The sequence below is a fragment of the Stigmatopora argus genome, chromosome 12 (assembly GCF_051989625.1).
Source record: "Stigmatopora argus isolate UIUO_Sarg chromosome 12, RoL_Sarg_1.0, whole genome shotgun sequence".
NCBI lineage: Eukaryota > Metazoa > Chordata > Actinopteri > Syngnathiformes > Syngnathidae > Stigmatopora > Stigmatopora argus.
In genome coordinates, this window is record NC_135398.1 from 16,793,733 (window position 1) to 16,809,110 (window position 15,378).

At 41.8% G+C, this 15,378-nt stretch overlaps 1 protein-coding gene across 5 annotated transcripts in view; it reads left to right on the plus strand.

Annotated features, from left to right (window-relative positions):
- Positions 1-15,378, plus strand: part of dis3l2 (DIS3 like 3'-5' exoribonuclease 2) — a 73,507-nt gene that overhangs the window by 39,274 nt on the left and 18,855 nt on the right. For all 5 annotated transcript variants that reach the window (XM_077614380.1, XM_077614382.1, XM_077614381.1 and 2 more), the window contains 8 exons: positions 4,748-4,827; positions 4,911-5,023; positions 5,163-5,270; positions 5,378-5,611; positions 7,922-8,001; positions 10,040-10,223; positions 10,342-10,428; positions 15,003-15,150. In XM_077614380.1, the coding sequence (XP_077470506.1) occupies positions 4,748-4,827; positions 4,911-5,023; positions 5,163-5,270; positions 5,378-5,611; positions 7,922-8,001; positions 10,040-10,223; positions 10,342-10,428; positions 15,003-15,150 (1,034 nt within the window). The remainder of the gene's footprint in view (positions 1-4,747; positions 4,828-4,910; positions 5,024-5,162; positions 5,271-5,377; positions 5,612-7,921; positions 8,002-10,039; positions 10,224-10,341; positions 10,429-15,002; positions 15,151-15,378) is intronic.

Below are 15,378 nucleotides of genomic sequence, written 5' to 3' on the forward strand. Positions count from 1 at the left end.
AACCAAATCCATTTGTTTTCATCCGTCGGCCATTGTGGGTTGAATTCGCAAGCTCTGGCTGGGTCACTCTGGCTTTGGCCCGCCTACACTATCACTAGCCAATCATAGTTGTTGAAAGCGATGACGTACCCCCACGCCTGCGACAAGGCAATGACATATCCCTATGCCTGCGACAATGCATTGTGGTGTTGCCAACTAGAAATCTGATTGGTTAAAGCAACAGTCTTATCGACGCTTGTCGATTTCTGACCCTGGCAACAAATAATGGCTGAAATGTGATTGGTTAAATGCTTCAATATGAAAGCACACATCTGGAAGCAGTGCAACCAGGGGGAAAAGCAATTAAAGGAAGCTAACAGACAATTTGGAATTATTTAATAAGTATTGATGGACAAAATATAATATATGATTCAGATATTTCTTAGGCCAGCAGAGAAGGCCTTGAAGGCCCTGACGGCCCGCCACTGTTTTATATATATATATATATATATATATATATATATATATATATATATATATATATATATACACCAGGGAAAAAAATATATATATATGTACACATACACACACACATATGCACGCGCGCACGCACATAACCCATCCACCCACCCACCCAAACAATCACCATCAAGTGCATGGCACTGTTTTGTCACTGCCACGATCAGGAAGAATACGCAAGCTATCACCTGCTGCTGAGAGAAAATTGGTCAGGAGGGTGAAGATTCAACCGAGAATCACCAAAAAGCAGATCTGCCAAGAATTAGAAGCTGCTGGAACACAGGTGTGAGTGTCCACAGTCAAGCGTGTTTTGCATCTCCATGGACTGAGAGGCTGCTGTGGAAGAAGGAAGCCCTTGCTCCAAAAGCGGCACCTTAAGGCTCGACTGAAGTTTGCTGCTGATCAAATGGACAAAGATAAGACCTTCTGGAGGAAAGTTCTGTTGTCAGACGAAACAAAAATCGAGCTGTTTGGCCACAATGCCCAGCAATATGTTTGGAGGAGAAAAGGTGAGGCCTTTGACCCCATGTACACCATGCCTACCGTCAAGCACGGTGGTGGTAGTATTATGCTGTGGGGCTGTTTTGCTACCAATGGAACTGGTGCTTTACAGAGAGTAAATGGGATAATGAAGAAGGAGGATTACCTTCAAATTCTTCAAGATAACCTAAAGTCATCAGCCCGAAAATTGGGTTTTGGGCGCAGTTGGGTGCTCCAACAGGACAATGACCCCAAACACATCGAAAGTGGTAATGGAATGGCTAAATCAGGCTAGAATAAGGTTTTCGAATGGCCTTCCCAAAGTCCTGACTTAAACCCCATTGAGAATTTGTGGACAATGCTGAAGAAACAAGTCCATGTCAGAAAGCCATCAAATTTAACTGAACTGCACCAATTCTGTCAAGAGGAGTGGTCAAAGATTCAACCAGAAGCTAGCCAGAAGCTTGTGGATGGCTACCAAAAGTGCCTAATTGAAGTGAAAATGGCCAAGGGACATGTTACCAAATATTAGCGCTGCTGTATGTAAATTTTTGACCCAGCAGATTTGATCACTTTTTCTGTTCACCCATAATAAAGTCATAAAAGAACCAAACTTCATGAATGTTTTTTGTGACAAAGAAGTATCTGTTCCAATCACTCTATCAGAGAAAAATCAGAGTTGTAGAAATAACTGGAAACTCAAGAGAGCCATGACTATTGTGAGGACATTTGTGTGCATTATTTTCGGAATATTTTGAAGGTAAGACAAAAGCAAACAACCCTCGATAGGTTTCTTTTAAAAACTGCAGCTGAAAGTCAGGGTGGAGGCGGGGCAAATAAATCCAACCCAGGAGAAGAATGGTATAAAAATTTAATACAAAATTAGAATTAAGTTTAGTGTAAGGTTAGATTAAATTTATTTTTGAATGTGTCTATCGTAATCCAAGTTCATTTAAATTTGTTTGTTATGTTACGAGCGCGTTGCCGTGCAAAAAGTCTCTCTCACTCCCTCTCTCTCTGTACCTCTCTCTCTCTCTGCCCTCCACGAAATCCATCTACCGTATTTTCACGACTATAAGGCGCACATAAAAATCTGAAATTTTCTCCAAAATAGACAGGGCGCCTTATAATCCAGTGCGCTTTATAGATGGACCAATACTAAAATTGTTATCACGATAAAATAAAATAAATCCGTCGATAGGACAACTATGGCAAGCAGCCCCCGACTCTACTATTTTCCCGTAGATAAAGTACTGCGCAGTGACTGCTGGGATATGTAGTTTTGTTGTTGTCAATACACCCAATGGATTGTGGCCTGCCGATCGGCATCAACACTAGCTAGCTACTATTTGCGAATGGACTGGCCTGGCGATCGGCATCAACACAGTTGCGAAGCATAGAAGACAGCCTTGGAATACTAGTTACGCTAGCTACTAGCTAACTACTATTTGTGAATGGATTGTGGCCTGGCGATTGGCATCAACACAGTTGCGAACCATGGAAGACAGCATTGGAATAGTTACGCTAGCTACTAGCTAGCTACCATTTGCGAATGAATTGTGGCCGCCTGGACGAACGTATTAAACTCAGCGTTTTCAATGGACAATTGCTCAATTCGGACACAGAAAATGAGGACTTTGAGGGATTTGTGGGTGATGATGACGTGAGTGAGTTGTAAAATGTCTAAATAAAGTACAACCGAACTCAGTCTTGCTTCCGTTGCCTTTTTAAAAACGTGTTTTTAGCGTGCGGGTGTAGTGTGCATTTGGTACATGTAGCACCAAATTAGTGTGTTCGTTGTAGTATATTGATACTATTAGTGCAAGTTATCACAGCCGTCAACCTGGGTGTATTGACAAAAGGACTATTTATCCCAGCAGTCACTGCGCACCGGAAATAGCGTCTGTGGCTGCTTTCGTAGACAGCGCTATTACGGTTCGATAATCACCCATAAATAATATATATATATGCCATGCCCGGCTTCACGAAAAGTGGCAGGCAGTGCCGGGCTTCTTACGCTACGATTTGTGAATGGATTTTGGCCGCCTGGGCAAACGTGTCTGCTTGCACGGTTGTTCGACCTTTTGCCAAAGCCGGCATCATTTCTAAGGAGCCACACGGAAATGACGGTGACTCTGAGAACGAAGAGAGGGGACCCGGCTTTTTGGAAGGCTCGTTTGGGCAATTGTTTAATTCGGACACAGAAAATGAGGACTTTGAGGGATTTGTGGGTGATGATGACGTGAGTGAGTTGTAAAATGTCTAAATAAAGTACAACCGAACTCAGTTTTGCTTCCGTTGCCTTTTTAAAACGTGTTTTTAACGTGTGGGTGTAGCGTGCAAGAACTATATTTCCCAGCAGTCACTGCGCACCGGAACCCGGAAATAGGCTGCTTCCGGTAGCCAGCGCTATTGCGTTTCGATGTTCATCAATATATAATATATATGCGTCTGATCAAACGGTGCGTGCTATGTGTGTCTAAAATACAGAAATAGCACATGTACTGACACTGTGGCTTAAAATACGATGCGCCGAATAGTCGTGAAAATACGGTAATTTTAGTACAGACGCTCCCTTACTTACTTACGAGTTAGGTTCCGAGCGATTGTTCATAAGTTGAATTTGTTTGTAAGTTGATTCAGTGCTATATTTTGTATTATAATTCATGTTTAAGGCCTATATAAGTATATTGAAGGTTTATATAAGTGCATTTGTATGTTTAAGGCTTGTATAAGTAACACGCATTGGTTTGTACTGAAAAAAACATTTAATAAAATGGAGAGAATATGTACAGTACTGTATAGAGAGAGAGATTTATGTATTAGAAACTGGCCGAAAGAAGCGATCTAACGACGATTGCACAGTTTTCTTCTTTTCATCATAAATGATGCGGTAGCACTGTATGGCATCATTCAATTGATTTGCAAACTTTGTGCAGCGTTCAATATTTGGGACCTGCTGCTCGATCTTTCTGTTTATAAATGGTACTGACGGTCGAACGATTCAAGTTGTATGCTCGTGCAACGCTCACCACTCTCACGTGCATCAAGCTTCGTTATTATTGCCACTCGTTTCAAATGAAATGGCTTGCCTAATCCTTGCACCTCCCTCAATAGAAGCCTTTCGCTTTTTACCAACCATATTCAATAATGGATGCACGAGATATTTAATGATACAAATGAAAAAGGTTCTTGGCGCACTGGAGATACGTTCACGCACTTCCGCATTGCAACGAATTGGACAGAAGAAGGTAGATGCTGGGTGAGCTGAGCTCTCACAGCGCCAGGCGTCGGTATTAGCGGCGGAAAGAAGGACTACTCGGGGAAAAAAATACAAAATCGAACTTACGAACATTTTTCAACATAAACGCAATTGCAGACATGTTCGTATGTACCGTTGTTCGTAAGTCGTATGTTCGTAAGTAGGGGAGCGTCTGTACTATTAAACATCATAACCACTAGTTATTTGTTACTTTGTGAATAGATGGCGAATTAGAACCAATTAAAAATGTTTTTCCATTCCAATATCCTGTTTTTGGTTGTTTTTTAGTGTTGGAACAAATAAATTTGTTTTTAGTTCATTTCTAAGGGAAAGGTTGATTTGAGATACGAGTAAATCGACATACGAGCTCAGTCCCGGAACGCATTAAGCTCGTATCTTAAGGTACCACTGTATATGTAAGGATAGCATAATCAGAATGATGGACATGCGTTATTTAGCTGTTGCATTCATTGGCTTAATTAAGGATTTGTGCGGTGTAATGTCTAGGAAGGAGTGCATCTTTACAATTGACCCAGATACTGCTCGAGATTTGGATGATGCCTTGTCCTGTAAATGCCTTCCCGATGGTAATTGGCTTTCATGTTGAAGCTCTTTTTTTGTTTAAAGGTTTTTTTTTAAGAATTGATCTCATTGTATATCTGTATACCAGGAAACTATGAAGTAGGAGTTCACATTGCAGATGTCAGTTATTTTGTGGAGGAGGGCAATGCTTTGGATAAGATTGCCAGCCAGCGCGCCACAAGTGTTTACCTTGTTCAGAGAGTGAGTATTCAAAACTATTAGTTGATTTGAATAGTCTGAATATGTTCCATAGTTTGTCAGCTGAAATTCATAATAGCTCTATGGGTAACTGTTTTAACTGTGGCTTTTCAACACGACTCTACGCTTTCTCACCATCCAGGTCATCCCTATGTTGCCAAGGCTTCTCTGTGAGGAGCTATGCAGTTTGAACCCACTCAATGACAGGCTCACATTCTCTGTCATATGGAAAATCACACCAGAAGGAAAGGTATGTTTATTTGAGATGCAATGGGAAATGGTCAACAATTGATAAAATGAAAAATCAGCTCGCTTGACATAGTCACCATAATATTTTCCGGTTATCTTTGGTCACAGATCCTGAGTGAGTGGTTCGGCCGCTCCGTCATTCGCTCCTGTGTCAAGCTGAGTTATGATCATGCTCAGATCATGATTGAGTTCCCGGACAAAAAGTTTGCTGCTGCAGAGTTGCCACCTGTGGACCCTGAGCAATCCATTGTCGTGATCCACCAAGCTGTGCGGAATCTGCATTCAATTGCTAAGAACCTCAGAGCTCAGCGTTTATCTGGAGGAGCACTCCGACTGGACCAGGTTAATTGTACTTAGTAGTCCGTCAAATATATTTTCAGGCTTTAGGGATGTCGAGTCGTCACTCATGTTGTTGGTCTTATTCTAATTGTGGACACTAAAATTGAAGTTCTTCTCTTATTATTGGTCAACCAATCGTCTTGAAACTTGGCATCTATGTAGGTTGGGCTGGTATTTATCGCCGCTAAGGCTGTGGTTTTATTTGTTTATTATAAATTCCCGAATTATTAGACATAATAGGGCAGTGCAGACTCATTGTTAGCAACTCATCCTGCTAGTTTAATTTATATGCAGATTGATACACAAAACTGCAAAGTTTTAAACAGTGAATCTGGAATGTACTGCTATGGTGGCATTTTCGGACCATATTGCAAAAGAAATGAGCCAGATTGCCGAATGTTTCCTGCTTCTCAGCCTTGACTTTGACTATAGCGCACAAGTTCTTGTGCATGCGCAATTATTGTATTGAATTTGTATCAGCTACCTTACTTTAACTGTACAAAACAATTTACATAGAGGATCGCTCCAAAAGCAATATAATTTTTTAATTTACTGCGTATTCACACCAATAATGTCCACTTTCTTTGGACCAAAGTACAAACCTACGCATGTACAGAAAATGTTCTATTATTGAACAAAATGGTCTGGACCGGGTATTGGGCAAATCAAACAGGATTCAATGTGTGATGATGAAATCCGAAACACTAAGGGACTTCGCCCAACCAGTCTTCATGTGCTTTGTGGACTTGGAGAAGGCGTTCGACCGTGTCCTCTGGGCGGTCTTGTGGAAGATACTCCGGGAGTATGGGGCTCAGGAACTTACGTGGGGTCCAGTCCCTCTAAGACCGGTGTCAGAGTCTGGTCCGTGTAGCTGGCAGTAAGTCGGATCCGTTTCCAGTGGGCTTTGGACTCCGCCAGGATTGCCCTATGTCACCAATTCTGTTCATCACTTTTATGGACAGAATATCTAGGCGCAGTTGTGGCGTTGAGGGGTTCCGGTTTGGTGGCCTCAGTATTGCATCCCTACTTTTTGCAGATTATGTGGTCCTGTTGGCTTCATCTGGCCGTGATCGCCAAGTCTCGCTGGAACGATTCGCAACCGAGTGTAAAGCGGTCTGGATGAGAATCAGCACCTCCAAGTCTGAGACCATGGTCTTCGGTCGGTAAAAGGTGGTATGCCCTCTCCGGGTCAAGGATCAGGTCCTACCCCAAGTGGAGGTGTTTACATACCTTGGGGTCTTGTTCACGAGTGAGGGAAGTATCGAACGGGAGATTGACAGGAGTATCGGTGCAGCATCTGCAGTGATGCAGACTCTGCACCGGTCTGTCGTGGTGAAGAAGAAGCTGAGCCAAAAGGCGTTTTTCTCTATTTAACGGTCGATCTACGTTCCTATCCTCATCTATGGTCACAGTTTGTGGGTCCTGAGGGTTAGAACAAGATCCCGGATACAATACCTGAAATCATTTTCCTCCGCAGGATGTCTAGACTCTCTCTTTGAGATAAGGTGAGAAGCTCGGTCATCCGGGAGGGGCTCAGAGTAGAGCCCCTGCTCCTCCGAATCGAGAGGAGCCTGATGAGTTGGCTCTGGAATCTGATCAGGATGACCCCTGAATGCCTCCCTCAAGAGGTGTTCCGGGCACGTCCCACCGGGAGAAGGCAACGGGGCCGATCTCTGACACGATGGGGAGACTATGTTTCCCGGCTGGCTTGGGATACTCCTAGAAGAGCTGGATGAAGTGGCTCGGGAGAGGGAAGTCTGGGCCTCCCTGCTGAAGCTGCTGCCCTCACGACCCGACTTCGGATAAAGGGAGAGAAGATGAGATGAGAGTTGAGATTACCCATTCGGCCACAACCCGGTGCAGTGGGTTTCACACAGAAAATCAACCGCACCACAGTCCACCGTGAAGCGAACCGAGACGACCCCTGCAGCGAGGTTTGTATTCACACCAGCCTAAAAGCTGCCCATCACTGGCTTTTTAGGTTTGGTCCGTAGTTAACAGGGCAGGTGTGAATACGCCCCGGGTTTAGTTGGATTTTTTTTCCTGCGTGAAAAGTGCTTCAAATAGTTCTGAGGTTGAGTCAACAATGCTCTTTCTACGTGGTTTCCGTCCTCGAGTCTCATTATTTATTCTTTGCCTTATTATTAATTGCCAAATTATTGTGCCTGCATGTGGTCCCAGCCTATTACTGTGCTGGGGCACACTTGTCCGTGTGTATTTGAAAGTTTTCTTTTTAAAGATTAATCTATGGTGGCTATACTGGATTTAAAGATGGACCTTTTAGTTACACACATATTTTGGTCTTTGTTCCAGTTGAAACTCTCTTTCACCTTGGACAAAGAGACCCTGATGCCTCAAGGATGCTACATTTACCAGTACAGAGATAGCAACAAGTTAGTATATGTCCCTCTATGACACATTTCTTAACTTTTTTTCTCTAAACACCACTGCAATGTACCTTGATATAAATGAATTCAACAGGTTTGGAAGCAAACGGCCGAATAAGAGCATCTAACTTTGCCTGAAATACATTAGAATTTACATGCTGATTTCATCTATATTCACGTTTTCAACAAATATTTTCTAATGACGCCCATGAATGCCAATACTAAAAACAGCTCAGAAGCCAATTATGTTACTGTGTTTTGTAATCTGTTTATTTCATTTCTAAGGCTGCATTCCGAACAGTCTCGTTTTGCTGCTCGCATTGCACTTTTTGCTAAATTCCGTTTTTGTGTTCAGAATGACTTTTATGTTGCCAAAAGTTGTCCACCCTAACCTACACTGAACAACTTCTGTTTTACAGAACATAAAAATAAAAGCTAATAAAAGGACTTACCGTATTTACTCACATATAAGCCGCCTGCGCGTATGAGCCACACCCTTGAAATTGCCTTAAATTAAATTTTACAATTTCTTGCGTATAAGCCGCCCCCCGATTCACAATTTTCACCTTGAAGGGAATATCTTAAGAAAAATCATCACGCGTGATATTTCTGAGATACTGTATGAATCAAAAGCATATTATTAGGGTCAATATCATAAGTTAATATGCCTGTCTTCGTAAATGTAAAATATCAAATTATTCATTTTGAAAAAAGAAATAAGTCTATCTTGATGAGAACCCGATGCTTTTTAATGACATTAATTAGAATTTTCTTACCAGAAGTGTGTGTTGTGGCGGCCAAATTGCTTCTAATGTCGAAATATCTCATTTTTTTTCGATGGTTCATATTACTCCAATAGTTGTCATTTTCGAACAAGAAATAAAAAGAAAAAAAATATCAAAGTGGAATTTTGTTTTATTTCATAATCATAAATGTACAATCATTTCCTTTCTGTGTTCCGAAAGGGACGGTGTTGTCTGCACGTAGACAAACTAAAAAAGGAAGTAACGTAAGCACAACCAGGAAATATGCCCATAGCGGTATACATAGTGTTCACTAAGTCTCTGGGTGTAATAATACCATACACATTACGCAGGTATCAAGGTTTATATTTTAACGATCAACCGCAAGACCTCCGATTAGCCCTAACAATTGTGATGTGCTGACATGGTAAAAGCTACGGTCAGAGCACATTAAAATACGGTAAGATGGCGATGCCCTGAGCAAGTAGTTACTGGCACAAGTGAGTTTTTTTCACGATTTATGCAAGATACGGTTTATTTTTTCCTTGAATTATATTCATAGTGGTCAAAATACATTTTGTTCTGTGTTTCATTTTTTTGTCCGACAAAAGCGGCTTATATGCGAGTAAATACGGTAAACCTTGTCATGCTTAACCAAACTTCTCTTTGTGAAAATGGAGCAAGAGTACGTGATCCATGGTGAATATAGATGAAAATGTTTCAAATTGGCTTGCTATCGCTCTGCTCCAAGGGGGTACTGGAGTCTATCCCAGCTAATTATGTAGCAAATAATATATATTTTTTGTTATTATTATTATTATTGTTGTTGTAGTGATTGTTATTATTATTGATATTGATATTATTATCATTGTTATCATTATCGCCATCCTCGTTATCGTCATTATTATTATGAATTTATTGGCTCCCATTGATGGCAATGACACGCCAATTCATTTGGCCCGGGAGGACTGACACACAATTTTTTTAATGCTTCTTCTGATATAAGGTGTGGCCTATTTGACTCTGACAGTTTCAAATTTTGGCTCTTTTTTTCTAACTTGTTTGCCACTCCTGAGTTAAAATATTTAAAATTGTATCAATCATAAAAATTCAGGGACGCGACTATAGTTTTATCTGAACTAGAGGTCATTACCTACCAGACTGCGGTCAAGGTTTGAACCCAGAAGGCATATGGATCTAAAACTAGTGCAAAATAGACCCAGACCTCCAAAAATAAATAAAATCAAAAATTCCTCAAAATGGGAACTACATCTCTGCTGCCTTTGTTTCCGGTTTTCTAGGTTGGTTGAAGAGTTTATGCTCCTAGCTAACATTGCCACAGCCCACCATATTTATAAATGCTTCCCAGACCTAGCATTGCTCAGATGCCACCCTGCACCCAAGGCTAAGATGGTGGACGAGCTCCAAGAGCTGTGTGATCAGCTGGGCATTGACGTTGACCTTTCTTCTGCTGGCACGTTAAATGTTGGTACCGATATTTTAAACATAAATGAAACCTTTGGATTGTTAAAAATCCTAAAGAAGTTAACTTGTCAAGTCATATTTTGTAATTGCAGTGTTTTACTTTTTTCTTAACATGTAGAAGAGTCTGCTTTCTACTTTTGGTAAAGATCAATATTCCATTGCTCGGAAAGAGGTCCTCACCCACATGTGCTCCAGGACTATGCAGGTGAGCTTGATTGATGGTACATGCCACTTGCCTTTACAATGGAATACAAATGTTTGAGCCCCTTCAGTCAAAAAATAATTGATGCCAGGAGAGGGGGGACTATGAATTGCACAGTTGAAAAACGTGGTGTAAGAATACATTTTGCAAGTGGCCTAAAAATTTGAATATGTTGTGTGTTTAGTCTACCTAAAGTTCTCAGGAGCAAAGCATTGCAAGCAACCATAAATAATAATATGAAACTAAGTTTAATAGTAAAGCAAAGCATTCTTCATTGCAAGCAAATATATAATAATGTAAAACTAATAATCCTAACAGTGTTCTTCGGATGCAATTCAGTATTCTTTCTCCTCCAAACATGAGAACCTGTTTCTACCAAAAAGTTCTATTTGGTTTCATTTGACCATAACACATTCTCCCAGTCCTCTTCTGGATCATCCAAATGCTCTCTAGCGAACCGCAGACGGGCCTGGATATGTACTGGCTTCAGAAAGGGGGACACGTCTGGCACTGCAGGATTTGAGTCCCTGGCGGCGCAATGTGTTAGTGATAGTAGCCTTGGTTACTGTGGTCCCAGCTCTCTGTAGGTCATTCACTAGGTCCCCCCGTATGGTTCTGGGATTTTTGATCACCGTTCTTGTTATCATTTTGACGCCACGAGGTGAAATCTTGCATGGAGCCCCAGATCGAGGGAGATTATCAGTTGTCTTGTATGTCTTCCATTTTCTAATAATTGCTCCCACAGTTGATTTCTTTACACCTAGCATTTTACCTATTGCAGATTCAGCCTTCCGCGCCTGGGACAGGTCTACAATTTTGTCTCTGGTGTCCTTCGACAGCTCTTTGGTCTTGGCCATAGTGTAGTATGAGAGACTGATGTTGTGGACAGGTGTCTTTTATACCGATAATGAGTTAAAACAGATGCCATTAATACAGGTAACGAGTGGAGACCTTGTTAGAAGAAGTTAGACCTCCTTGACAGCCAGAAACCTTGCTTGTTTGTAGGTGACCAAATACTTATTCTCCATTCTAATTTGGAAATAAATTCTTTAAAAATCAAACAATGTGATTTTCAAAATCAAATCAAAAGCCTTTATTGTCATCATACACAGCTGCGTATAACGAAATTGGTGGTGCTACTACACAGTGTGTTTTCCCAGTAAAAAAAACATAAATAGTAATATAAACGTCACATCCCGGCTAGGTGAATTCTAAAATATTGCACAGTCTAAGATATTGCACATTGGTATTGCACAACCCGAAGTTATTGCACAGAAGGGATTGTGTGTCGTGCTAACGCAAGTTCAGAGTCCTGATGGCTGTGGGAAAAAAACTGCCCTTGAGTCTATTTGTCCGTGCTTTGTGAGACCTGTAGCGTCTGCCAGAGAGCAGCAGCTGGAACAGCTTGTGACCAGGGTGGTATTGGTCCCTGACAATGTTCCTGGCTTTGGTAAGGTAGCGAGGGGTGGCAATGTCATCCAGTGAGGGCAGAGAGCAGCCGATGATCTTCTGGGCAGTGTTGATCACTCTCTGCGTGGCCTTTCTGTCTGCTGCCTTTGCTTCCAGCGTACCACATTGTAATGTGGAAGCACAGGCTTTGAGCACCTTCCCAAGTACTCCGTCAGGGCCAGCAGCCTTCCTGGCGTTCACAGTCCGCAGTACCTGTCTCACTTCTACTGCTGCAGGGTGGTGGTGGATGTGTTGAGACTGGGTCTGATTTGTCAGTCTCAAAGCGGGCAAAGAAACGGTTTAGTTCCTCTGCTAGTGAGGCATCTGCGTTAATAGACACATTATTGTCATTGTAATTGGTAATATGTCGTATTCCCTGCCACATCTTCTTTGGGTTATTTCCTGTGAAGTGCTCCTTTTCCTTGTATATGCTGCCTTGGCCTTTTTAATGCCTCTCTTCAGCTCTGCTCTGGCAGCGCTGTATTGTACCTTGTCCCCTGACCTGAAGGAGGTGTTACGGCATTTGATGAGTGCCTGTGTCTCACTGGTCATCCAGGGTTTTTGGTTCGGAAAAACCCGTATCCGTTTATTAACAGTGACACCCGTGCAGTTTTTGGTGTAGGAAAGTACAGTGTCCGTGTAGTCCTGGAGGTTGTGGTGTTCAAAAAGTTCCCAAATGGTGCGGGAAAAACAGTCCTGCAGCTGAGAAAGGGCGTCCTTGGGCCATGTTTTTATTATCTTTATTTGTGGCCTTGTTAGCCTCTGGAGTGGGGTGTATGCGGGGGTGAGGGACACGCAGAGATGGTCTGATTCAGCAAGGTGAGGGAGGGGTGTGGCTCTATAAGCATGTTTGATATTAGAATAAACATGGTCTAGAGTTTTAGCTCCTCTGGTGGGACACTTCACGTACTGGATAGATTTAGGCAGAACAGTCTTTAAACATGCTTTGTTGAAGTCACCAGCGACAAAAAAGACTCCATCTGGGTGGTCAAGCTGCTGTTTGTTTACAGCCGCTAGCAGGAGGCTAAGTGCCGTGCTAATGTTATCCGGTGGGATGTAAACAGCCATTACAATGACAGTCGTTAGATCTCTAGGTAGATAGAAGGACCTGCACCGTACTCCCAAGAGCTCTAAATCCGGGGAGCAGTGAGTATTAATGATCCTACTGTTGCAGCACCATTCATTGTGTATGTACACGCAAAGTCCCCCCTTTGCTTTTCCCTGATAATTCTTTCGAACGATCGTTTCGGAATAGCGTCCGGCTAGCTAGCGATACCGTGGTGTTAGGGATTTGCGGGTGTAGCCACGTTTCCGCGATGAAAATTATGTTGCAGTTCCTGACAAAGCTGTTGGTAGCAAGCTGAAGTTCCAAATCGTCTATTTTGTGGGTGATGGATCTGGCGTTGGTCAAGAAGATACTCGGAAGCAGTGCTCGGTGTGGTTGCTGCCTTAGCTTAGCAGCTAGGCCTGCCCGGCATCCGCGCTTTTGCTTTCTTTCCCTTTGCTGCCTCTGTCGTTCTCTGAGTGGGCTGACTATCCACGGAGATCCCGGTGGTCTCGAGATGTACTCGGGATATTGTAGGTCCGTTGGTAATCTGTTGTGATGGATATGTCGCATCTCCTCCCGAGAGTAATTAAATCCTGGCAACTGTAGAAAAAGTTTGCCTCGCAGATGTTAGTAAATAACGATAAGGTTGAGAAAACATAACACCAAACTGGAGAGCATAGAGCCGCTAGTAGGACAACTTGCACAATTGGTGGTTGACTAAATATTTATTTTACCCACTGTATATCCCTGCATGCACCTCTCACTACTTCTACGGGGGAAATTGAGTCGGGGGCTGCTTACCGTAGTTGTGGCTCAATATTGATGCATATATAAGTTGCACCGGATTATAAGGCCCACGGTCTGCTTTTGAAAAAAATGAAGGCTTTCAGGTGCACCTTACAGTGCGGAAAATACTGTGCTTGGTGGATAGCAGTGGCGCGCTTACTGTCAGAGTTTGCTCAGGGAGTCACTTAGAATTTTATATAAAACTACTATTTTTGGATGGGGGGGGCGCAAAACATTATTTTTTTCTTTTGTGGGTCCGCAACTTAGGCCATTGAAGAGATCTGCTGGAAGAAGCAGCACCTGACTTGAATCAACTGATTACTATTGTAAGAGAACAGATTGGTGAAAAGGTGTCGTCTTGGTGGGTCTGGGATGATTTTGACACCTATGCCTTACCTATGTAAATGCATTTCCTTTATACGTTATTTTGTTTTGAAATTGCCCTCGTAACAATAATGTGGCCTGCCGTGCTTCTGCTTGAAGCCTCCCACTACAACAACTCTCTTTTGGCCGGCGTTTGTCGCCATGGTGTTCTTTATTTAAAATTATTGGTGCAAAAGAAAAGAGTAAAACAGAAGATAAGAAAGTGGCATGTGGTTGACTGATTTTGCAAGGCAATAGAGCTGGCCCTAGCCCATTTACTAGTAACGCTATGCTATTAACACAGGGAAGCATTTAAAGCGACGACTTCTTGCCATGGTCGCTCTGTACTGAATGACGAGATGGAGAGACTGTTGGTCCTTTTGAGTTCTATTTAATGTTAAGTTGGGTTGAATTCATAATTTGAAGTCGTGTTTATGTGCATGCGTTCGTGTGCTAATGTTACCTTCCTACTTACTGTACTGTACTACTGCACAAACAGAACCTTTTTGCATGCTTGTTACTCATTTTAATACATTAATAAATAATTTTGTATGTATTTTCTTTCATTTTTGTCTGTTTCTCACATCTTACATACATCTGGGACACTGATCATTATTAAAGGGTTTAGTTGTTAGTTTCTTGAGGATTATGGAACGAATTAGAGAATTTAGATATGGAACCAATTAAATTCGTCAGTAGAGGCACGACTGTAATTTGACATCAATTTTTTTAAATGAAAAAAAGTAACTTATAAAGGGATATCAACCCCAAGTTATATGCTTGCTTCATCTAAAATTTGAATAACTATTATCTGTAACTGAATGACATTAGGAAATCAATTTATCGTTGAATCTTTGAATGTACTTGCCAGGTGTGTACTTACTGTATTTATGGGCAAACATTTATTTTTCTGAAATATTTTGTTTCCTAGATGGCAATGTACTTCTGTACAGGTGTACTCCAAGATGAAAAACATTTTAAGCACTACGCCCTCAATGTTCCTCTTTACACGCACTTCACATCACCCATTAGGCGCTACGCTGACATCATGGTGCACAGACTGCTAGCATCTTCACTAAGTATGTATGTCTTTGTGTGTGTATATTTTAAGAAATATAAGTTGCAGTTTTTTTAAATAGTTTGGCCACGGGCACGACTTGTGTATACAATTATTCATTCACACAATATGATATTGTTCCATCTGTTATTGTTACTAAACCGCAAGAGGGCGCTCTCGCTCTGTGTTGATAATTAACATTATTGTCCTATTTGTACAGGATACTCAACCTATAGTTAACCTTAACCTA